Raw genomic sequence first — 26,367 nt, 5'->3', positions numbered from 1 at the left:
CTGGTGTTGGGCTGGAGTGGACAAGTCAGAAGTCACACGACACCAGGTTATAGTCCAACAGGTTTATTTAAAATCACAAGCTTTCAGAGCACTGTTCCTTCACCGGACTTTGTCCGCCCCTCTGGCCAATTAAGAATGGACAATAAATACTGGCCGAGCCAGTGACAAACGCATCCCATGAATTAATTTTTGTGCATACTTACTCTAAATCTTTGGTCTGGCTAAAGTATACCTTTGCTGTTCTGACTTAAATAAATGTGGCAGTCTTTATGGGGAGGCATTGTATTATACAGACAGAAATTCCGCATTCATGTTGATTTAACATGGTTTTCAGATTCTACATCAGCCACCCAACTAAGCAGTAAATTATGTATATCTATATCTACTGTGATTATGTAACTACATTCTCCAGTGATATCACAACAACCTAATACAGCTCAAAATAAATTTTATGCTACATTATTTAATTTTGATAGCATCTCCTTGATAAAATCTTTGCCCGTGTAGAATTACATAAAGCAAGAAGATAGGCGATCATATAATTGACAAAAAAAGTACTGGAAAGAGTCGTTCTAAAGGGCTGTGCTAAACAAATGAGCTGTACAGACTTAATGAAAGTGAGGAATGACAGTTTCTACATACACATTCATAAGCCTTTTTCCTTTCATTCATTTATGACCAGCGAAAAACAGTGCTTCACAAAAATCCAAAGACTCCATTTTCAAAATCACACCTGTGTTTAAATGTCTTAGTGGCCTCATTCCTTCACACTGCAATTTTCTACAGCCATAAACAATCCCCATAAATTCAGTATTCCTTTGAGACTGACCATATACATATTCTCCCCTTCTTTTGAAATGACTCCAATCCCCTCGGAACAAAGACTGCAATATCAGCTACTCAAAACCATACTCTGGAATTTCCTTCCTAAACCTCTCCATGATTCTCAAAAATCCTCCTGGAAAATCATTTGTTTGGTGATGCTTTCTAACACCCTATCATTTTTGTCTGATTAGATAAATAAATGGCTTATTGAAAAATTATGGCAGCAAATTGTGATCATGTTATATATAAATTTATTATCAAAGCTTATAATTTGTAACAGCTATCACGCAATTCTTACTATACTTTCAATAATAATAAGTGCTTAAGTGTGGAAATGATGACATAACATTGCAAAATGCAGATCTCCCTAATTTACAGAATAAAGATGCAAGGTGCTCTGAACTCTGCATTTTGTATTAAAGCCCATAAATCGTGCCCCAGATTCTCCAATGTCCAGATATATCAGGACCCTGTGGAATTCCTTGGGTGGCAAACTGAGGGAATTTCCCGGGAAACTGAAGACAATAAATGGGAAATTACACTGCGCCTAGAAGTCTCCAAAAGTATCCATTTAAATTCAAGAATTTGGAGGGGTCTGCTGCAGTTAAATAAATAGTTACGTAGGAAACATCAGGCAATTAAAAACCTAGTTCATTATAAAATTGACCTTCCAACTTACCACTTACACTCTGGAGCCTGACCTGACAATACACCCTCCCCTTGGGACTTGACACAGCCCACTCCCTCGCCACTGGACTCAGCTGGTATCCTAAACTCACACCTTATGTACTTACCCTTTCCCATGAGCTGTTAAAGTAGTGATACTGGACCTTTAAATCACAGGTGATAGCAACCGTGTTTGATTTCCTCCTGATCATTCTATTCTTTAAAGCATCTGTCAGATTCAAATTACATTCTGCATTTCTAAAGAAGTCCTGATCTGAATCTTCTCTCACAAATGCAGAACTCTTTCTTAACTTAAAAATATACAAGCAAGACAGCATCCTGATGGTGATTGCTACTCCTCAGAAAATCCAACCCTTCACGTTATCAGTTGAATAAAATGATCAATACTATTTCCGGAGTCTTATAAAGTAAAGTAGAGAACTGATTGTCTTGTACCCTATTTGTCCTGTATCTTGTTTGTGGAAAATGGTCATCAGTTGTGGCAAGAGATAATGGCAATGCAAGATGTGAGTAAACATCTTCCAGCCAAATCCAGGCAAAGGTTTTTCCTGCCTTTCAGAAGGTAACATATATAAAATTGTTTGATTGTATCAGACTAATTTGGAGGGGTAAATCCAGAATTCCAAACCAGCGCTATATATTCAGTTAGGTGTCAGTGGAAAGCCCAAAGACATTCAAGGCACTATCAAATTACAAGCTGCTGTTAATTTGTCAATCTTCACCAATACATCTGGCTCACATGTCCTTTACGGAAGGAAATCTGAGATCCCTACATTCTGGCCTACATGTGATGTCAGATCCCACAGTAATGTGGTTGACACTTCACTGACTGCAGGGCAATGATGGATAGACAATAAATGCTAAAGTTTTTGAGAAGATTTGTGGCTTGGATTACAGATGAGGTTGTGGACTTGCTGAGCCTGTGTGTTTGTCTGCAGACGTTTTGTCACCCTGCTACGTAACGTGGTCAGTGTGCCTCCGGTGAAGCATTGGGTGTTCTGTCCCGCTTGTTATTTATATGCTTCAGTTCGCTGGAATGGTTGGCATCATTTCCGGTTCTGTTTTTCAGTGGTTTGTATATAGGATCCAGTTCAATGTGTTTGTTGATAGAATTCTGGTTGGAATGCCAGGCCTCCAGGAGATACAAAATACCATGCAAAGACTGAGAAATATTACACAGGCCAAACTAGAAGAAAACTGACAATAAAGATACATGAACACCAACTAGCCACCAAGAGACAACCAGTTCTCACTGGTCTCAATACACATTAGCAAAGAAGGACATGAGTTTGACTGGGACAACACATCCATAATAGCACAAGGCAAACAGAGGCATGCCAGGGAATTCCTGGAGGCCTGTCATTACAACCAGAACTCCATCAACAAACACGTTAAACCAGACCCGACATACAAACAACTGAAAACAGAACCGGAAGTGATGTCAACCACCCCAGCATATAAATAACAAGTGGGACAGGACACCAACACTTCACCGGAGGCGCACTGATGATGTTACCTAGCAGGGTGACGAAACATCTGCAATCAAACACACTGGTTCAGCGAGCAAGTCTACACAATAAATGCTAGCCAAGTCAGCGATGTCCACTTTTACAAATGAATAAAAATGAAAAATCAGATTTTCTGATCAGATTTACAGTCAGCTATGGCATATTTGTGTTCAACTCTTATTTTTTGATTTGGTCTTTGTAGTCTCCAAAGAATTGTTGAAGAATCACTAAAAACTCAAGAATCTCTACCAAAAAGTGGCCCGACAGCTGCTTACGGTCAACAAACAATTACCAAATTGGGAGCTATTTCTGGGCACTAGCTTTTCTGAGGGTATTTAGTCTCCTCTACAAGCTATCATACAGTCAGATAAAATACAACAGCAATAATATATCTCGCAGTTGACTGACTTAGTCGAAATCCTATGATTCAGATTCAGGAAACTTATGGAGTTCCAATCAATTGTGGTACAATAGATATGTTGACCTTCTGATTAGAAAAAAAAATCAAAAAGAAAGAAAGAGTCAAGTGATAGAAATGGAAGCCTTAATTTTTTTTATAAACATTCCTGAACAACAAAATTATATATTCTTAAAAATAAAGTCAGATAACCATCCAGTATACCAATGTGTATCATATTACTGAATTCAATTTTAATAGGCCACTTGATTTAACATATCAGCAGAAACTCACTTTTTTTCAAATCAAGTCTTTAAGAAAACTCTTTGGAAAAAAAAAAACACACAAAACTATCCATAAGTAATAAATCAGGAACAACATATGTTTTCAACAATAAAAACAAATCTAGCACTTATGGTGTCAGGGTGAGTTGCACCATTCACAGCACCAGACAAACATACATAAACATTTATAAGTCAACAGACAAGACAGCAGTACAAAACAGTCAAATTGGATATCTGTATTTTTCAAGTTAATATTTTGGGATAAGGGAAAAATAAAAAAGTTGGCTTCGTACCCTTACCTTTCCTGGTGTTCTCAGTCACATCTACACCAAACTGAATGATGTCCCCTGATAGGAGCTCACATGGCGGGCTTTCTTCTGATCCTCGACTTAAACGCTGACTGTTGATAAACGTACCATTACTACTCTTAGTGTCCTGTAGATAGAACTGAGAAAAAAGCAAAATAAGTAGTGGTATCTTCAAATCCTAGAATGCTACAAAAATAAATGTGGTAGTTTTCTTAATTTAAACAACATATGGAACTCATTCACTCACAACAAAAAAAAGTGCTATTACTATATTCAAAAGTGAAGTGAAAAGTGTTCAAGAACATCATGGCTTCATCTTAATACCTGTGTAAATTTGAAATGCTATTGTATGTACTACAGATTTAGTACTGGAGCTTTATTTTTATTCACTCGTGGGACCTGGGTGTTGATAACTAGGCTAACATTTAGTGCCCATTCCTAACTGCCTTCAAGGAGGGAGTGATGAGCTGCCTTCTTGAACTGCTGCAGTCCGTATGCTGTAGGTAGACAAACAACGACATTAGGGAGGGTAGTTATACTTCACAGGGAAGTTATTTGGTCCATCAAGTCCATGCTGACTCTCCGAGAAGCAATTCAGTTAGTTCTATTGCCCTGCTCTATTCCCACAGCCTTTTAAGTTTATTTCCTTCATGTACCTATCCAATTTCCTCTTGAAATTGTTGATATTGCTGCTCCCACCACCATCATAAGCAATGAGATCCAGGTCATTGCCAATGCCGTATAACAAATTTATTGTCTCATTCCTCCTGAATCTCTTGTTCAAAACTTGAAATCTTGTGAGACCATGAGAAACTGTGAGATGCAGGAACTGGAATTTGGCCCATCAAGCCAATTCTATCATTTAATAAGACAGAAAACAGGGTGGTGATGGAGGGCTGCCTTGCAGACTGGAGGCCTGAGACCAGCAGTGTGCCACAAGGATCAGTGCTGGGTCTACTGCTTGTCGTCATTCATATATATGATTTGGATGTGAACACATGAGGTATGGTTAGTAAGTTTGCACATGACACCAAAATTGGTGGTGTTGTGGACAGCAAAGAATGTTACGATAGAATACAACAGGATCTTGATCAGATGTGCCAATGGGCTGAGGAGTGGTGGGTGGAGTTTAAATTTAGATAAATGTGAGGTGCTGCCTTTTGGAAAAGCAAATCAGGGCAGGGCTTATACACTTTACGGTAAGGTCCTGGGAAGTGTTGCTGAACAAAGAGACCTTGGATTGCAGGCTCATAGTTCCTTGAAAGTGGATGCCACATGTAGACAGGATAGTGAAGAAGGCATCTGGTATGCTTGTCTTTATTGGTCAATGCATGGAATATGGGAGTTGGGAAGTTATGCTGTTGCTATACAGGATATAGGTTTGGCCACTTTGAGTATTGCATGCAATTCTAGTCTCCCTCCTAATAGGAAGGATGTTGTGAAACTACAAAGGGTTCAGAAAAGATTTAGGAAGATGTTGCCAGGGTCAGAGGGTTTGAGCTATAGGGAGAGGCTGAATAGGCTGAGGCTATTTTCCCTGGTGCATTGGAGCTTAGGGGTAACTTTACAGAGGTTTATAAAATCATGAGGGGCATGGATATGGTAAATAGATAAGGTCTTTTACCTGGGGTGGGGGAGTCCAAATCTAGAGGGCACAGGTTTAAGGTGAGAAGGGTAAGATATAAAAGGAACCTAAGGGGCAACTTTTTCATGTAGAGAGGGTGGTGTGTGTATTGAATGAGCTCCCAGAGGAAGTGGCGGAGGCTGGTACAGTTACAACATTTAAAAGGCATCTGGATGGGTATATGAATAGGAAGGGTTTAGAGGGACATGGGCCAAGTGCTCGCAAATTGGACTAGATTATATAGGATATCTGGTTGGGCATGGATGAGTTGGACCAGAAGTTCTGTTTCCATTCTGTATATCTCAATGGCTCTATCATGGTTAATTGGACTTGACTCACTTTTCTCCCTTACCCCATAACTCCCTTGTCAATCAAAAATCTCTGACTCAGCCTTCAAAATATTCAAAGATCCACCCGAGATACGTTATCCTGTCAGCACTTCTGGCTGAAGACTGTTGCAAATGCCTCAGTCCTATGTTTTTCACCGGTGTGATGGACTCCCTCATCATTGAGGATAGGGATATTTGTCGGAGTCTCCACCTCCAGTGAGCTGCTTAATTTCCACCATCAGTCACGACTGGATGTGGCAGGACTACAGAGTTAAGCAGCATTTTCTGATCATTCTGGTTAGCATACAAATTGTTGGGTGTTAGAGCTTCATAAGGTTGACATCTCATTTTGAAATGTGCCTTGTACTGTTCCAGGTATGACAACCTGCACTCATCATTGCTTTAACTGCTCTGCATTGGTGGTGTTACAAACCCAGCTGATGTTATTATTTGACAAGTCAGATCCCAGACTAAAATCTGGCTTGATACATCATTTTTTTAAAAAATTAATGAAGTAGTCTTTCACCAAACGACAAGCAATGCTATGAATTTGGTGTTGACAATAAAATAGAATTTATTCTGCAAATAAAAAGATAAAATAGTATAAACCAAACTATTTACATACAAAAAGTTTAAAGATCTTGAATCAGATGGTAAAATATAAGCATATTAATCTCAACAGCACCCCTTTGCATCTCCCAGACAGAGCGAATTCCCTTTTTTGTCATAATTTAACATAATTGACGCTTCAATTCCTAGTTGTAAGAATTGGACTGTCTTTTCCTCAGAACTATGCACAACTGAGCTTCAATAACTCCTGCAGGGTTTTAATTAAACACTTTAGTTCTGGAGCTTTCAAAGTAAACATCTTACACTGAGGTAACCTTTTTTAAACACTAAATTATTTCCCTTCTTCAGGAGAAAAAGGTTTATACATCCAGGTTCAAACACAACATCTGCAAAATTGAAAGATTTCTTCAAAATGTGTCAAAACTTAAAAATAACTCCAGACCTTTCTAACTGAAGCCTAATGTACAAATGTTAATGCTATTCACTCATAAATCAATAATGATTACAATCTATTAGGAGTACAAACAATAATTAAACATCCCAGAGATTAATTGTCCTTTAACGTTCTAGGTTGCAAGACATCTGGTCCAGAGTACTTGTAACCCTTTGATATCACTAGACTTCTGAGCATCTTTCATCTAATGATGACGACGACTTTTGCTCCCTGTTTTTCTACTACTTTTGGAATGCTTTTTGTGCACTCTACTGTAAAGAAAATACTGAATATTTATTCAAAGCCTCTGTTGTTGACCTCTTTCCCCATTATTAATTCCAAGGTCTCACCCTCCAAAGGGCTGATGGCCCTTTTTTATTTATTTCTAAAAGATTTTACTGTGAGTTTTTATACTGGTGTCCAATAGTCCTTATACAATCAGCAAATTGGAACAGCTTTTCTTTGATTATCTTTAATTTAAAGATGTGTCTTAATCTTGTACACCTCTATCAAATCTCTTCCCAACCAATCACCTTTGCTTCAAGTCCCTGGAACCATTCTGGTTAATGATCCCTGCACACTCTCAAGGAACAATCAAATGGCAGAACATTATTTAAACGGAGCAAGACTCCAAAAGAGTGCAGCACAGAGGGATCTGGGTGTTGTGCATGAAACTCAAAAGGTTAGGATGCCGGTACATTAAGAAATTAAGAAGTCAAATTGAATTTTGGCTTGGATTGAGTTTGAGTTTATTGTTCAGGGATTGGAATTTAAAAACAGGAAGTCTTGTTACAATGGTACAGGGTATTGGTTAAGCTGCACCTGGAGAACTGCATTGTTTTGATCCAATTAAGAAAGGCTAGACTGGCATTGGATGCAGTTCAAAAGAGATTCACGAGGCTGATACCTGGGATGAACAGCAAGGCCTTTATTCATTAGAGTTTAGAAGTATGAGGGGTCACCTTATTGAAACATACAAGATTCAGAGAGGATAGCTGTTGAGACAATATTTCCACTAATGCGGAAATCACCAACTGGGGGCATAGTTACAGAATAAGGGGACACTTAAGTAAAAGTGAGATGCAGCGGAATTTCTTTTGCAAGAGAGGTGAAGGTCAGGAATTTGCCACCCCTGATATTGTTGAGGCTAGATCATTGCAAGTATTTCAAGAGGAAGTAGATTTTTGAAATATCAGAGTTGAGGGCTATGAGGAGTTAGCATGAAAGAGAAGTTCTGCCCTGAGCCAGACAGTCATAATTTTGTTGAATTTTAGGCAAGCTTGAGACCTACTCCTGCTCCTATTTCTTATGTTCAAGTGCCCTCACGTGCTACCCAAGAAGCCAGGACTTCTTTAAAGTTGATTCCTAGAATGTGGGTATCAATGACAAAAATCAATTTTTTTGACAGTCCCTCATTGCTCGGTAAAATTATGGTGAGTCATCTTCTTGAACCAATCCAATCCTTTAAGTGTAGCAATATATGTACTGCTAAGAGAGACAGTTTGTGTTTTGATCCACTGACAGCGAAGGAACAGCAATATAGTTCCAAGTCAGGGTAGCATATGATTGGAAAAGAACAGGTTCGGATGCATTTGCTGCCTTTGTCCTTAAAGGCAGTAGAAGTTGTGGGTTTAGAAGGTGCTATCAAGGGAACCTTGACTCTCAGATGCCATGTTTCATTTTTGCTAAATAGAACTTCATGATGGTTCAGCAGAAGGTCCGGTTCTTGCATCAATTCTTTTACTTATGAAGCCCAAAATCCCATATGATTTGCTAACTACTCATTCAATATAAACTCCCAAGTTTTTCTGTCACATCCACTCTCATGGTCTGTTTAACTGTGATATTGACTATCAAAATACATCACCCCATGCTTCTCTGAATTAAATTCCATCTGCCACTTGTCCACCTATTCTGATCCCATGCCATCGAGTGATATCACCATCACTGCGCTACATATTTTGGTGATAAACCAATCTTCTAATTCCATGAATGAATGGCAGGCTGCAATTTAAGGTGCTGGTTGATAATAGCTAATGAATCGATGCTCACATAGTTCCAGGTTTATTATATTCTATCAGTTCAAAAGTAAAATTTGAGTAAATACAATCTTGCATGTGAAAAATCCAAAAGAACATCTGAAATTCTGACTCTCAAACAGTTAATAATTAAAAAGGCTGCTTTTCCAAGCTTTCACAGATGCAAACTGCAGCTAGCAATTGACTACTGCTCTTAAAAGTTCATGCTGGTATTTTTGCAAACCATACATGTCAGCAGTATATAATTTTTGTGTGCTCCACCTTTTTGATGTTGGTTGTGTTGGTTCTGCCAGTCACAAATTAAAATCTTTGGACTGCAGTTTCTTTTAGCTTGGCCAAACCAGCATTAAAGCTCATGGGAATTTAAAACACAAAGTTACATTTAACCAAGAGACAACACAATGTGGAGCTGGAGTAACACAGCAGGCCAGCCACCATCAGAGGTGCAGGAAAGTTGACGTTTCCGGTAGGGACACTTCTTCGGAAGTTTTTTTCTGAAGAAGGGTCCTGACCCAAAATGTCAACTTTTCTGCTCCTCTGATGCTGCCTGGGTTGGTGTGTTCCTTCAGCTCTACACTGTGTTGATTCTGACTCCAGCATCTGCAGTTCTTGCTATCTCTTACATTTAACCAAGTCAAGTTTCCTCAATCTTTCCTAATCAAGTCTATCTTTCCTTAATCCAAAACACTGTCCAATCGTGTTGGCTCAAAGACTTTACCTTGTAAATATGCAGATAGGTGAATGGAAACTTGAATACTAACATCACTTCAAATAAACTAGCCCAAATTTGCAGTTGGATTGTTAAATGTGCCCAAAGCCAAAACTCTACATTTTTTTTTAAATTCATTCACAGGATGAGGGCATCACTAGCTAGTCAGCATTTATTGCCCATCCCTAAGTGCCCAGAGGGCAGCGGAGAGTCAACCACATTGCTGTGGGTCTGGAGTCACATGTAGGCCAGATCAGGTAAGGAATGCAGACTCCCTTCCCTAAGGACATTACTAAACCAGATGGGTTTTTCTGACAAGTGGCAATGGATTTATAAGTCATTAGATTCTTAATTCTAGATATGGTATTTATTGAATTCAAATTCCACGACCTGCCATGGCAGGATTCAAACCGGGTCCCGAAAACATTATCTGGATCTTTGGATTAACAGTCCAGCAATAATACCACTAGGCCATTGACTCCTCACTAGCACACGTACATGCAGCTGTATTTATTGCCCTAGCACTGCTGAATCCAGTTCATACTGTACACTGTATACTCCCAACATATTACAGACCAGCTTCAACTTGAAGAGTGTACTGGAGAAGCCCATATTTATTTGCATACATATTGATTCCAAGGACAGTGCATACATTATTGTAGACTAGCATGAGACAAAGCTTTTAATGTTTGTGACTGCATAAGATTTGGGAAAGAGACCAGACAGAAAAGAAAGCGTGAGAGAGAAGACATGGGAAAGGGAGCAAAAGAGAGAGTGAGGGAAGAGACGCAGCTATTGGTCACCATACTGAATGCAGGTGGGAGCTTGTGTTCACACTGAAGTGGCCAGGCTACGATGATTTAAATTGGGTTGGATGATTCCTATAGTTTTGAGTTGAAGGAAAACATCTGTGGGATAACACTTAAAATTAAGTTTGAGAAAGTTATTTTAAGCTGGTAAAGGAAAACAGGAAAAGAACCATCAGGATTTTTTGAATACTTTGGACTGACTCCTGGTGTTAATTTAAGGAACAGACTAAAGTGTAATTGTTGAGGGTGATTTTTGTACAGTTGAAATTCAATTTTTAGTACAAGTTGCCTTATGTAAGAATACTGTTTTGATAAAAGAAGTTGTTAGTTTATTATAGTCAAAAAGTAATAAAACTAGACATCTTGATTGGAAATCTTTTCAATCAAATCAGTCAATAGAAATTCAAATACCATTTTAGAATGTAATAAGTTCTACAGGGAGCATGACAGATGTATTTTGTGTTCTGTTCACTTCCAATGCAAAGCCAAAACATCACTTTATTAGACCATAAAGTATAGGAGCAGAATTAGGCCATTTCAGCCCCTCAAGTCTGCTCCATCATTCAATTATGGCTGATCGGTTTCTCAACACCATTCTCCCCTGTAACCCTTGATGCCCTTACTAAACAAGAACCTACCTATCTCGGTCTTACGTACACTCAATGACTTGTCTGCTACAGCCGTCTGCAGCAATAACTTCCAACAGATTCACCACCCTCTGGCTGAAGAAATTTTCCTCCTCATCACAGTTTAAGGGTTGGTGCTTCACTCCAAGGCTGTGCCCAAGAGTCCTAGATTTTCCTACCAGTGGAAACATCTTCTCCATGTCTATTCTATCCAGGCCTCTCAGTATTCTACAAATTTCAATGAGATCCCACACCCTTCTAAACTCCATCGAGTGAGCCCCCAAAGACAGACAGAATTCTATCTGAATAGATGTGAACTGATGCAATTGGGCAGGACAAACAAGGCAAGGTGACACAAGATGATAGATAGGACCTTGGAAGCACCAAGGTTAATAGGGCCCTTGCTGTGCATGTCCACTGGTCCCTTAAGGTAATGAAACTGTTAGGTAAAGTGGTTAAGGCCGCATATGGAACACTTGCCTTTATTGGCCAAGACAGAGAATTTAACAGAGGGGAAATTATACTGAAACTGTATAGAAGTGTTGGTTAAGCCACAGCTACAACATTGTGTGCAGTTCTGGAATCCACATATGGGAGGCTGTGACTGCACTGGAGAAAGTACAGAGAAAATTTATCAGGATGTTGCCTGGGCTACAGAGTTTTGGTTATCAAGAGAGATTGGATAGACTAGGGGTGTTTTCTTCGGAGCACAGCAGACGGAGGGGAGACATGGTCAAGATGTATAAAGTTATGGGGGCACAGATAGAGTAGCCAGGAAGCAACTTGCCCTCTTGGTGGGGGGATCAAGGATTGGGATTATAGATTTAAGGTACGGGTGAGAAGTTTACTGGGGATGGGAGGAAAATAATTTTCACTCAAAAGGGTTGTGGGAGTCTGGAATTCACTGATTGGACGGATGTGGTCGCAGAAACTCAACAACATTTTAGAAATTGGGTGTACACTTGTGATGCTAAGGCACACAAGGCTATTGGTCAAGTGCTACAAAATGGTATTGGAATAGATAAGTAGCTGTTTTTGACTGGCGCAGATTCAATGGGTCAAAGGGCCATTTTCTGTGCTGTAGACCTTTAGGACTCAGAATTAAAGTCAAAATCTAATACTTAAATCTATTCACCTTACTCTTATTTACAAATTTTCTGCATGGCTGTCACAGCATTGTAGTTTTTCAGTTTCAAAAACAGAGTTTGCTGGAAAAGCTCAGGAGGTCTGGCAGGATCTGTGAAGGGAAAGCAGAGTTAACGTTTCGGGTCCGGTGACCCTTCCTCAGAACAGGACCCGAAACATTAACTCTGATTTCTATTCAAAGCTACTGCCAGACCTACTGAGCTTTTGAAGCAAATTCTGTTTTTGTTTCTGATTTACAGAATCCACAGTTCTTTCAGTTTTTATTTAGTTCTTTAGTTTGCTGCTGGCAAGAAATTATGACTTTGAAAATACAACACACTCGAAAAAACACAAATGCAGATCAGTAGCATGTGAAAAGCAAGTTAAGGTTTGAATTAAACCTCAGATTTTAGAAAGGAAGCCATACTTTGTAAGGGAAATTTATGGACAAGTCTGGCAGCATCTATGGGGAGAAAGCAGGATTAATGTTTCAAGTCTGGTGACTCTTCATCAGAAATCAATGTGCACATTTTTAAAGAATGTATTTGGTGTTGTGTACACTGACTTTAGTGACTGAAGAAACTTGCGCTTGAAAGTGTAAACTTAGGACATGTAAACTTAGTTACTAACTGTGTGAGAGATAGTAGGAACTGCAGATGCTGGAGAATCCGAGACAACAAGGTGCAGGGCTGGATGAACACAGCAGGCCAAGCAGCATCATAGGAGCAGAAAGGCTGACGTTTCAGGCCTAGACCCTTCATCAGAAAAGGGGGAGGGAAAGGGGGTTCTGAAATAAATAGGGAGAGAGGGGGAGGCGGATAGAAGATGGATAGAGGAGAGGAAACAAACAGGTCGAAGAGGCGGGGATGGAGCCAGTAAAAGGTGAGTGTAGGTGGGGAGTTAGGGAGGGGATAGGTCAGTCCAGGGAGGACGGACAGGTCAAGGGGGCGGGATGAGGTTAGTCGGTAGGAGATGGGGGTGCGGCTTGAGGTGGGAGGAGGGATAGGTGGGAGGAAGAACAGGTTAGGGAGGCGGGGACCAGCTGGACTGGTTTTGGGGTGCGGTAGGGGGAGGGGAGATTTTGAAGCTTGTGAAATCCACATTGAAAGCATTGGGCTGCAGGGTTCCCAAGCGATGTGATACTTGTTTGTTTTTGAATAGTAACTTTATGACATTCTTTAAAAATATTGATGTAATCTTTGTTTATTGGTGATTTTTGATTTGCTCACCTTCAGTCAAATGGATATTTGACTAATAAAACTTTTGTCCAGCTTCTTCCACCACAAGATGACCTCTTAAAATGCCAGAGTGAGATGTAATGTGCATTTGAAATGACATTAAAAATTATCCACGATATACGCACCAGTTAGTATGTTTTATTATCCAGATAGATAATAGTAGCTCATTAAACAATAGTTAATTGATTGGGTTTTACCATTGTTTAAGAGAAGGGTGGCAAGATTTCCTTGATCAAATTTATGAAAAACTCTTAAGTTGGAGAAAGGCTAGTTTTCTAACAAAGCAGCCCATGGTTAAAACCATGAGTTTTTACTCCCCTTCCCCTTTTTCTGAGATTATGCCCTCTGGTCTCTAGACTCTACAGCCAGGGCAAACATATCATCTGCATTCACCCTTTCGATGCCCTTTAATAATTTTCTAAGTTTCAATAAGATCACTTCTCATTCTTCAAAAAATCTGAAGAGTACAGGCACAGTTCCCTCAATCGCTCCTCATCGGACAATCCTACTTTCCCAGGGATTAGTCTGGTGGACATCGGTGCACCCCCTCTGTGGCAAGTATCTTGTTCCTTAGATAAGGAGACCAAAAGTGTATACAATATTCCAGTTGTGATCTCACCAAGGCTCAATAGCATATTTAAATACTTAAATCCTACCGCAATAAAACCAATATACCATTTGCCTTCCTTACTGATCGTGGCACCTGCATGCTAGCATTTAGTGATTCATAAACAAAGACATAGGTGTCTTTCCAATTTTTCAACATTTAAGAAATATTCCGTTTATTTTCCTACGAAAGTTGATAACTGTACATTTATTCCCACTATTTTCCGTCTGCCATGATCTTGTTCATAATTTACATTTCCATCTAGCTTCGTCGTCATTTGTCAATTTGGAAATATTACAACTGGTTCTCATATCCAGATCTATATATATTATGAACAGCTGGAACTAGCATGGATCCTTCTGGTTCTCCAATGTTAACAGACTGCTAGCCTGAGAATGACCCAACCACTCCTATTCTCTACTTGTTAACAACAGTCCCCACCATGCAGTTTGGAGTGAAAGTTCCTTGAAGGCTGTGCTTACTGATCAATGTCCCAACCCATTAACTTTCAGTTCTGGAACCCGCTACAACACACAGTCTTCACAGGTCCATATAGCAGAAAAAAAACGGTGCTGTTAACCAACTCTCAATCCATACTAGATAATCACTCCCAATCCCAAGTGCTGTAATTTTGTTCACTAATCACCTATATAGGACTTAACTGAAAACTTTCTAAAAATGCAAATAGGCCACATCTACCTCATATCTCTTCTCTTGCCTTAGTCTGGGCACAGGTAGCCAGTTGACGGAATGTGTGTCAGTGCCCATACCTCATTCCCCATTACTGAGCTGCTCCTTTTGCCTTACCATTACACAGGGTGCCAGTCTCAGTGGAGAAAGTGACACATCCTAAAGCGTGTGAGATTGCAGCACTCATGGCCTACACACCTCCACTATCTGCACCAGTGCATGCAACCCCTCTGTAAGTTCCATCACATCTTAACATACTTTGCAGGGGGTTTGTCTAGAATCTATTGCCTGAAGAACAACTCCAGAGGCTGGTCAGCATTCAATTCTGCTACAGCACTACCTCAGATTACAATTGCAGCTGCGTTTAATGATTACTACGTGCTCTCACCAGAGGGAGACTGTTTCATCCAAGCCACGCGTATGAGGTATATCTATCTGTCTGGTGCCAGGTGCTGAGCAAAGCCATGAAGATGCGTCCTCGGAAGCTCAAATACAACCTTTTCCAGATGTACTTATTAACATTTCTGAACAGATTGATTAGAAAATATATATGTTTCCTATCACACAATTTAGAGAAATAGGCTGCAGTAGGAGGCAATGGACCTCACAGGATGTCACTGGCTATCAAAGTTTCAAACTGACATTTCCGAATGGACATATGCAACATTCCTTCACTTATACAGAAGGAGATTAACGGTAGGAACAAACAAAAAGAGAAAAAGTGCGAGAAAGAATAAGAGGAAGAGGATCGAGAAAAAGAAAATGATAGTGATCTTGCAACATTGTATTCTTTTCCTAATGCTCCCAAAAGCTTTACAGATTCATCACCACTGTTGCAGTAAACATACTTCACGAAAAGATAAGTGACCAAAAACAGTAATTTGTTTTGCCAACAGTCGGTCAGAAAGAAATACTGGCAAAACACTGGGGAAATTCCTTGCTCAAATGTTACCATATCAATATGCAAGGCGTTCAATTTACATCGCATCCGAAAGGGAGAACGTCCAGCAACATATCGGGGCGGCACAGTGGTTAGCACTGCTGCCTCACAGCGCCAGGGACCTGGGTTCAATTCCAGCCTCGGGTGCCTGTCCGTGTGGAGTTTGCACATTCTCCCCATGTCTGCGTGGGTTTCCTCTGGGTGCTCCGGTTTCCTCCCACAGTCCAAAGATGTGCAGGTTAGGTGGATTGGCCATGCTAAATTGCCTATAGTGTTCAGGGATGTGTAGATTAGGTGGGTTATAGGGGGATGGGTCTGGGTCTGGGTAGGATGCTCTGAGGTTCAGCGTGGGCTCGTTGGGCCAAAGAGCCTGTTTCCACACTGTGGGGATTCTATAATATAGCTTCTTATTAATTAGGCACTTAAGTGTCAGTTCAGTGATGTGTTTGGGAAGCAGCAGTCTACTGATTCAAAAGACAACAGTGCTGCCAAATCGATCACCACGCTTTAAAAGAACGCAACAAAATAAAAAAATTACCAATCCTGCCAGAAGTGAACACAAGTCTTTATTATGCGACTAGAAGTAAACTGCTTTTACAAGTCAATGTCATTCCAACATTTTTTTTTCTACCCATAAGTGTTATAACACAACTGAGCATCTTTCCACCAAAATCAATTTTTTTTTTGTTTCTTTTTACACTAGCAGCCACCATGAGTAAAAGCACCTGTTCATCCAACTGAGTATTTACAAGCTAAGCCCATTATGAGCAAACCATGTTGGGAGGATGGTGGTGTTGGAGATGGAAGAGGCAGGTGTTGGGTAGTGAGAGCAGGAAGAGACTAAATCAAAACAAAATTGAAGGGGGAAATAAAGTACTGTATCCCTCGTGGTGTCCATCTTTCTCTACAGGCATTAAGATCATTGATGGACACCACACACTCCTTCTCCAAGGACACCTGGGCACAAACAGGACTGTGGAATTGGGGGAAAGACAGTCGGCACATACCAACATTTGTGGCAACAGTGGTCAACCTCGTTCACCCGGAGCTAATAAACAGCTAACTAATTAATTCTCAATAGGTTTAGGAAAAGACCTTTACACAATGCACATCTTGGGGACAGTGCCAAACACTTCCTTTTGGAAGAATAAATAGTATGACCTGTCATTTTAGACATCCAGCCTGAATGTTGTCTAGGTCTTGCAGGAAAGAGACATGGAATGTTTGAATACCTGAGGACTGACTGGACATTGCTCAATTAGTAGTCAACATCTCCACTCTGAATTAATGATGGAGGAAATGTCATTGATGAAGCAGCTAAAGATGACTGGACAGGAGACACAACCCTCAAATTCCTGTAATGATGTCCATAGACTGAGATGAATATCCTCCAATAACCAATCTCCTTTGTCCAACAAATGACTCCAACTAGTGAAAGCATTTCTTCCGATTTTCATTAATTCTAGTTTTGTGAGGGCTACTTGATGGCATACATGGTCAGAAGTTTTTAATATAAAAAGCACTGACTCTCACATCCCATTACCACAACCATCCCAACTCCTCCTCATCCCTGGCAGAACCCAACTGACACTGATAGGTTATTTTTGGTTACGATCACTGACCCTTCCCATCACTTCGATGATGACCGAGTTGACTGATCAGACAGGAATTGGCTGGTGGATTGTCCTCCTTTGTACATGCGACATACCTGCACAAATTTCCACATTACCTGTTAATGCCAAAATTGTCGCTGTCCTGAACAGTTTAGTTCAAGGACCAGGCTGATACTGGATTATGAATACAATACTCTTCCTGCAATGCTGTAGGGGCCCTTAACTTTCAAAGTATCAGGTGCCTTCAGCGACTTCTTGAAATCACATGGGGTGAACTGCACTGGTTGAAGACTGCTGCAATGCTGTGGGCTTCAGCTGGTGGCCCAAATAGGTCATCCATTCAGCTGAAGTTGGATGCAAATGCTTCTGCCTTTTTTGTGCAAATGCATTGGGCTCCCCTATGTTTGAGGATATAAATATTCATGTAACATGTATCATGTGACATGTATCTGCATATAAAATATAGGGCAGGCGATGGCCTAGTGGTATTATGGCTAGACTGTTAATCCAGAGACCTAGATACTATTCTGGAGACCTGTGTTTGAATCCTGCCATGGCAGATGGTGGAACTTGAATTCAATAAATATCTGGGTTTAAGAATCTAAATGACCATGAATCCATTATCGATTGTCAGAAAAACCCATCTGCTTCACTAATGTCCTTTAGGGAAGGAAACTGTCATCCCTATCTAGTCTGGCCGACATGTGACTCCAGACCCACAGCAATGTGGTTGACTCTTAACTGCCCTCTGGGCAATTAGGGATGGGCAATAAACGCTGCTTGGCCAGCGACACCCTCATCCCATGAATGAATAAAGAAAAAAAATGTTTAAGACTAATTGTTAAAAGTTTAGGTCAAGCCATACTGAATAAACTGAGAGGAATTTTAGTCTCATCAGTAAATCTATTCGAAAGGTTAAATCTCTTTTGTCTTGCAGGTGCAAATACCACAATTAATTCTTCAAAGCTCAAATGATCGTTTTCTGACACAGATCTGCAAAACTGATTTGAAAGTGTGACACTTTAGTGAATAAAACCAAACTCAAAAATACAACATAAAATAAATATAAGGAATTTGTTAAAAACTGCGTCAAAACATAACGGAGTTATCAAACTCAAGGTCTTATCCATAATTGTTCTATTAACACAGTGGTGACCAACAGGCAAGACTTCAATCATAACCAAAACAGCACCTCTCCATATAATTTAGCTAGTATTTGCAATTGAAATATAAAACAGTATTGTCATAGAAGAAGCCTTCTGATCAGGAAACAATCTCTAAATGCTGCACAACCAAATAATATTTCGAAATACTACTACCAAATCCCATTTAAGATCAGCTTCCATTTTGGAAACAAATCGAATATCAAGAGGGTTCCTGTATCTTCAAGAAACCTCAATTTCAGGGAGAACAGATATTCCTAAAAGTTTGTTATGTGGTATGCTCATTTAATTCATTCACTGTGCCCATCACTGATCTTATCATCTTGCTTGGCCTTGCAAAGCAGTGAACCTTAGTTTGATTTGTTTTTCAATTTGATTTCAGATCCAGGATACTTAATAGATCCGTTGATAAAACACTGTCTCTCACATATTATGGTTCTCCAACTTCAAACAGAATTGAGGCCCTCTACATATTATTGAATGTTAACTATATTACTTCTCATCACAGCCTAAAATGTGCACAGACAAAACATTCTAATTGAGCTGTCCTAAGTAACCATCAGATGAGCTGGTGGATCATCAGTTCATCGTATTATTCATGCTATTTCACATAAAGATGTCCACCCTACTTAAAAATACGCAAAAAAAAAATGTGTAGGGGTACTAGAATGATTATCTCTCAGAGATCACTGCCCAAATAACCTTGCCAATTAGTGGAAATTTCAAAAATTACTACTGTAACAATTTCCAACTGCATTTCATTTTAGTTTTGGAATCTTGATGCAAATATTCATTTTCCCAACGATCAGGCAAGAAAATCTCATTACCTTATTATGCAAGTAGATAAAACTTACGGCAGACAGCCAGAACTGCGGTTTATTCTTTAGAAACAAAATAATTTCCAAGGAATTTGTGACAAATAAGGTCTGCAGTTCAAAAATTTAGCAAAACAAATGCAGTAGCCCTGTACAATCCAACTTTTGTTTACTGAAATTGCAGTGCGTTACTTTCAGTTTTTTGTGACTTCATTAATAATGTATTAATGGAAGAATTATCCCCACTCAGCAATTGCTTCATCCAACAGAAAGTTCATTTAAGTAGCTATACCCCAGTCATCAATGCTCTTCTGTTCACAAACAAACAGCTTCTTCAGAAAAGGAAAACCTTCTTAACATTTCAAATATACACAGGCTGTACAGTGCACCAAAATAAAATTCAGTACTAAGGGCAAACAGGTGCAAAGTGTAGATCCAGATTTATGTTTAAGAAAGAAGGACTGATACCTGCTTTATACGATGCAAGGCAAAGCAAGGCAATGAATTATGATATTCTCATTATTTAAATGATTGTCTTCAAAAGATTTTCACACATGAACTTCAGAGAATTAACTTATAATTAACTACCTTACAGAATAGTCTAACTTGGACTGGCAAATCAAATTTTTTTGCATGTTTCTGATAAATTGAGAACTGTTAAGTTAATTACACATTTTCTTTTGAAGAAGGTACTATGATAAACAAAATATACAGTCAGAACAAGTTCCTCAACTCAGCTATCATTGGCTAGTTGATGTCAATGAAATGCTGGGGACAGGGAACGAGTGCAAAATGATGCTGGAGGAGCAATTCAGAGGTTCCAACTAATTCTTTGGACAGAAGACCAAATCTCAACAGGAAAGATAATATTTAAATTGAATTCAAATTTGGAATCAAAAGCTAGTCTCAGTAACCATGACCATGAAACTTTCTGTTGCTGAAAAAAAGATTCCTTTTTTCAAAGCTTTGTGTCTCATACTCAAGGTAATCCACAAGAATATTAAAGAGGAAACCAATATTCATACTATATGACAGCTTACTGATTAGCAGGTAAACTCTACTTGGCAGAGGCATTGCCATTGGAAATGCACCAGTTAATTATGACTGCCAGTTAACATTCAAGCGTGGTTTAAAATTTAAACGAGGCAGGTTGGTCAGGGTATTATGCTGAGTATAGTAATAATGTGAAATAGCTAGATTAGACTATTGCTCAAAATTTTGAGATGTCTTATCTTGAGGATAACCTAAGGCAGAATGGGAAGTTTTCAGGACCAAAAGTGACAAACTGAGGGTCATTCACGAGGTTACACAATATACAGACAGAAATGATGTGATCAGGACAGCTATTATCCTGCAGGATGGCTTTGTGGTGTTCTACTTCAGCATCAAGTTTGCTTGGAGAGCAAATAGCTCAAGCCTTAATAGCAAGGCTGCTAACACATTGTGGCAATTAATTTACCCAGTGTAGACAACTTGCCACTTCATTGGGTGACTCAGAACTGCCATCTGAATTGGTCTAACATTACAGTAAAGCCAAAAAGGTAATTAAATTGACTGACCAGCCATCAGAAAAGTCAGTGTCACACCTACCCAGTTAAACATGCACAGCTTTCCTTACTAATAACTGGTAGTTGTGCCAAAATTGAGACAGCTTTCCCAAAAACTAGTCAAGCAACAGCTGAACTTAGTTGTGCTCACTGAGACATACCTTATAGTTAATGCTCTGGACTCCTCCACAACCATGTTAGAATGATTTGTCTCACGGGCAGTACAGACCCAGAAGAAGAGTGGTTTTGTTTTGAGAAAGGGAAATCTTGTTTAACCAGATTTCTTAAATCCTTTGAAGGAGTAACATGCATCTGGATAAAGGGGAGCTGTTGATGTCCTGTATTTGAATTTCTAGAAAGCATTTGACAAGGTTCCACATAAACAATTATTGTGCAAAGTAGGTGTTCAGAGTATAGGGAGTAACATTAGAAGATTGGTTGGCTTACCGAAAACAGAATAAAGGTAAATTTCATGTTGGCAGCAAGTAACTTCAATGAGGGCATTTGATGCATGATGGCTACATCTGCAGATAACATCAAAATAGGTAGAAAGTGTGCTATGAAGATTACATCACAAGGATGCAGATCAATTTAGGTTAAGGGAGTGGGCAAAAATCTGGCAGATGAAGTATAAATGTGCGGAACTGTGGAAGTGTTCACGTTGACAGAAATATTTTTTAAAAAAGGTGAATGATCTTGAATTTCATGCTGCAGAGGAATCTAGGTGGTCTTATAAAATCTGTATGCAGGTGTAGCAAGTAATCAAGGTGGCTAATGTGATGCTAGTCTTTATTGACCATAAAAAAGTTATGATATTATGCAGGGCATTGGTGAGACAAACTGAGTACAGTTTTGGTCTCCTCATTAAAGGAACAATGTAAAATACATTTGGAGGCAGTTGAAAGGAGGACTATAAGATTGATACATGGAATAAGCAGGTTGTCTGATGAGGAATGATTGCACAGGCTGGAGTTGCTCTTTTAAACTCTAGTGAAAATAAGGGCTGACATGATTGACATTTCCAAGATTCTGAATGGCTTTGACAAGATAAGTGTGGAAAATGCTGTTTCCTCTAATGAGAGTGCGCAGAACTAGTGGATGCAGTTTTAAAATTAGGAGTTGCCATTTCAGAGCGGAGATGTGTTTTTTTCCCTCTTAGAGTACAGTGTAACTTTGGAATTTTCTGCCTTAGAAAGCAGTGGATGTTGGTCATTGAACAATTCAAAGGCAGGGAGTGGTAGATTTTTTTCAGGCAGAAGAATCAAAAGGTTATCAGGAATAGATGTAATTGTGAAATGTGGAATACAGACCAGCTATGACCTTATTGAATTGTTGTGGGTTATGGCCCACCTGGTTAGCTTGCCACAAATAGAGCATTGCTGTTCCTGGAGTCATACCAATTATAAATTTTCTTTCTAAAAAAAAAAAAAAGTGCGCATACTACCCCCAGTTAACCAGACTTTTAGACCAAGGTTGATAGAAAACATGGACCAGATATATGTACTAAACACAAATTACTATTTAAGTAATTAGACTATAGCTACAAGTAAACAGATAAAAACCATTAGTGTACAACACTACTGCCTATAACGCTAACCTCATGTACTCCCCTTACACATATAGGGAAAATAGATTATTGGCAGGGGTAGAAAAAAAAAGCTGCAAAGTCAGTTCAGTGGCCTTTGTTTCCGGATTCTAATGATGAGCCGATCCTACTTTGGGTAGCCAGGCCCTTGGTGTTCAGTTGCCTCTGTCTGGAAGTTTCCAGTGACTTGTAAGTAGTGCAGAACGATGGATTCAATTAGAAAATATTCAATTCAAAAGAAAGATATAGTTCACAGGAACTGCTGCAAGAAAGATAACTTTTTCTTCAAATTTTTAATGGATTGTTTTTTTTTCTGCGGAGAACAGGCAGCTTCTGTGGGTAGAACAGAACACTCATGTGTTTTCTGTGTGTCAAGAACAAAGAACAAAGAAAATTACAGCACAGGAACAGGCCCTTCGGCCCTCCAAGCCTGCGCCGATCCAGATCCTCTATCTAAACCTGTCGCCTATTTTACAAGGATCTGTATCCCTCTACTCCCTGCCCATTCATGTATCGGACTAGATACATCTTAAATGATACTATCATGCCCGCCTCTACCACCTCCACTGGCAACGCGTTCCAGGCACCCACCACCCTCTGCAAAAAGAACTTTCCACGCATATCTCCCTTAAACTTTTCCCCTCTCACCTTGAAATCGTGACCCCTAGTAATCGAGTCCCCCACTCTGGGAAAAAGCTTCTTGCTATCCACCCTGTCTATACCTCTCATGATTTTGTAGGCCTCAATCAGGTCCCCCCTCAACCTCCGTCTTTCTAATGTAAATAATCCTAATCTACTCAATCTCTCTTCATAGCTAGCGCCCTCCATACCAGGCAACATCCTGGTGAACCTCCTCTGTACCCTCTCCAAAGCATCCACATCCTTTTGGTAATGTGGCGACCAGAACTGTGCGCAGTATTTCAAATGTGGTCGAACCAAAGTCCTATACAACTGTAACATGACTGGCCAACTCTTGTACTCAATACCCAGTCTGATTAACGAAAGCATGCCGTATGCCTTCTTGACCGCTCTATCCACCTGCGTTGCCACCTTCAGGGTACAAATGGACCTGAACACCCAGATCTCTCTGTGCATCAATTTTCCTCAGGGCTTTTCCATTTACCATATAGTTCGCTCTTGAATTGGATCTTCCAAAATGCATCACCTCGCACTGTCTGCCCCGATACCTTTCCTGTTCCAAACTGCTCAATCAGCTTCACTTGTAAACAACTCCTTGGCTCCCTTGCAGGAACGCATAGCCACAAAAACAGTTCACATTAGATAACAAATCCCTTGGATGTGACATTATGCAGCCATCCTGCCAAATCCCTATTTTTCCTTGCAGTCCATATTTTCTAAAGACAAAAATAAAAAGGCAGAGTTCTTACAGCAGCCTTGAAGTGCAATCGAATTGTTTTATTCATTCATGGGATGAGGGCATCGCTGACTAGGCAGCATTTATTGCCCATCCCTAAGTGCCCAGCAGTTAAGAGTCAACCAAATTGCTGTGGGTCTGGAATCACATGTAGGCCAGACCAGGCAAGGGTGGCAGTTTCCTTCCTTAAAAGGACATTAATGAACAGATGGGTTTTTGACAATGGATTCATGGTCATCATTAAATTCTTAATTACAGATAGATATTTTGTTGAATTCAAATTCCATCATTTGCCGTGGCAGGATTTGAACCCAGGTTCCCAGAACATTGTCTGGGTCTCTGGGTTAACAGTCCAGTGATAATACCACTAGGCCATTGCCTTCCAGTAGCAGTATTATTGCTGGACTATTGCCTATCTATGCTCCTAATTCATGTTCTTATGCTCGTTTACACAGTAAAGGAGGAGTCACCTGGAAATTCTCAACATTACTCCAAACCTAGGAGGTCTCAAAGCATCATATCTAATATAGGTGAGGAAAGCCACTTCTGATTCCCAACTATCATGCTCCCACAACTGCTGAATCAGTATTTCTCCCTGTTGAGCACCACTTCAAAGAGATTCTGAGCGCAGCTGGTAGGGATAAATACTCCATTTGAAGGACCTCAATACTTAACACTAGACAGTTGTGGCTGAATCCTAAAAGCCATATAATGTAAGACTGGCGCTGTGCAGGTGGGGAGTGAACCAACAGGAGGGAAATATTGACTACACCACATCCTCCCCATCTACCACTGCGCATGCATCTTTCCAGGGCAGAACTGGTAGGAATGATCCGTGTACAGTCCTTGAGCAGTCTGACCTCATAAGATCACTCTGCAAAGTACAACTATTCAGAACAGATTTAACAGCTCAAAATTTGGCATCCAATGCAGTATAGTTAGTTAATCAGCAGCAGTAGAAATTATATTCAACCACTATCTGTAACCACATGATCCGGCCTATCCTTAACTCCATAATAGTCATCAGACTAGGGGATCAGTCCTGTTTCAGTGAAGAGTTTACAACTGTGTGCCAGGAACAAAATTAGGCATATCAAAAAAAAAAAGGTGCCCAACTGGTGAAGCTACAACACAAATGCACATGCTAAAGAGAAGAAGCAGCATTCGATACTCACAATTAAGTAATTCCATAACCAAAGGATGTGATCTAAGCTCTGCCATTCTGCACATTACTGCCCATCATCCTTCCTGATAAATTACTAAGTGGGGGAGGAGGCTTCACAAATACCCCCATTCTCATTGATTGGGAATCTAATAACATCAGTGCAGTAGACAAATGCTGAGTGAACGCACCAGCTCAGCTTTTACCTGAAGTCCCCCGCATCACAGATGTCAATCTCAAACCAATTCAATCCACTCCATGTAAATATAAAGAAATGGTTGAATGTACCAGATACAGCTGAAGCGGAGAGTTCTCACAACAGCCCAGGTTTGGTCTTGAACAGCTGTATTCCAGAATTAGCCTTGCCCCTGGTGAGGCTGTTCTAATACAACTACAACACCAACTCCCTACACAACATGGAAAATGGCCCAGGTATGTCTTGTGCATAAATAACAGGACTAATCCAATCCAGCCAATTACTGCAACTATATTTCCCACCAACTCTGTTATAAGCTTCATTACAACCTTTTTCCCCTAACATGCACATACAGCTGAACTCTCGACAGGAGATAAAATTGACTGCCCACGATATCAAGACTAAATTTGATAGATATCAAAGGAACCCAAGCAAAGTTGAAGCCAATGGGAATGGAAAGAAAACTCTCCGCTGGTTGGTGTTATACTTCGCACAAAAGGAAGATGGCTGTGAAGTACAGTTGTCTCACTCCTGGGATGTCACTGCATGACTTCCTCAGGCTCAATCTCTTCAGCTATTTCATCAATGACCTTCCCTTCTTCGTTAAGTCAGAAATAGGATGTTTACTTGTGATCGTAGTGCCCTCATGATCTAGCAGATACTGAAGAAATCGGTGTCCATATGAAGCAAGCCTTGGAAACATTTAGGTTTGAACAGAAAGAAGCAAGTGACATTCAGGCTACAGAAGTGACAGCCAATGACCATCCTCAACAAGTGAAAATCTAGCCATCTTCCCTTGTACTCCAGAACACCACCAACACTGAAATCTCTACAATTTTAACGTGCAGGGGGAGGCTACCATGACCAGAAACCTAACTGGTCTTACCGTACGAGTTCATGTGGCAACAAGAAGCTGGTCAGAGGCTAGGAATTCTCCTGCAAATAACTGACCTCCTAACTCCGAGACTTTTCGCCATCTACAAAGCACAAGTCTAGGTCTGATGGAATACTTGCCTGGGTGAATGTAACTTCACCACGGAGGAGCATAACACCATTCAGAAAAAGCAACCAACTGGCAGCCTGTCACAGTAAATATTATTTTCATCCAGCACGAGTGAATTAACAGCAGTATGCACCATATACAAGATGCACTTCAGGATCTC

The 26,367-nt window shown here is 40.0% G+C and overlaps 1 protein-coding gene across 1 annotated transcript in view; it reads right to left on the bottom strand.

Annotated features, from left to right (window-relative positions):
- The window catches only part of slmapa (sarcolemma associated protein a), a 254,138-nt gene that overhangs the window by 196,978 nt on the left and 30,793 nt on the right, over positions 1–26,367 (bottom strand). Inside the window, exon 2 of the mRNA XM_048606410.1 lies at positions 4,001–4,148. Within this exon, the coding sequence (XP_048462367.1) occupies positions 4,001–4,148 (148 nt within the window). The remainder of the gene's footprint in view (positions 1–4,000; positions 4,149–26,367) is intronic.

Source organism: Rhincodon typus, chromosome 16, assembly GCF_021869965.1.
Source record: "Rhincodon typus isolate 14 chromosome 16, sRhiTyp1.1, whole genome shotgun sequence".
Lineage (NCBI taxonomy): Eukaryota > Metazoa > Chordata > Chondrichthyes > Orectolobiformes > Rhincodontidae > Rhincodon > Rhincodon typus.
This window is presented reverse-complemented; position numbering and strand designations above follow the sequence as displayed.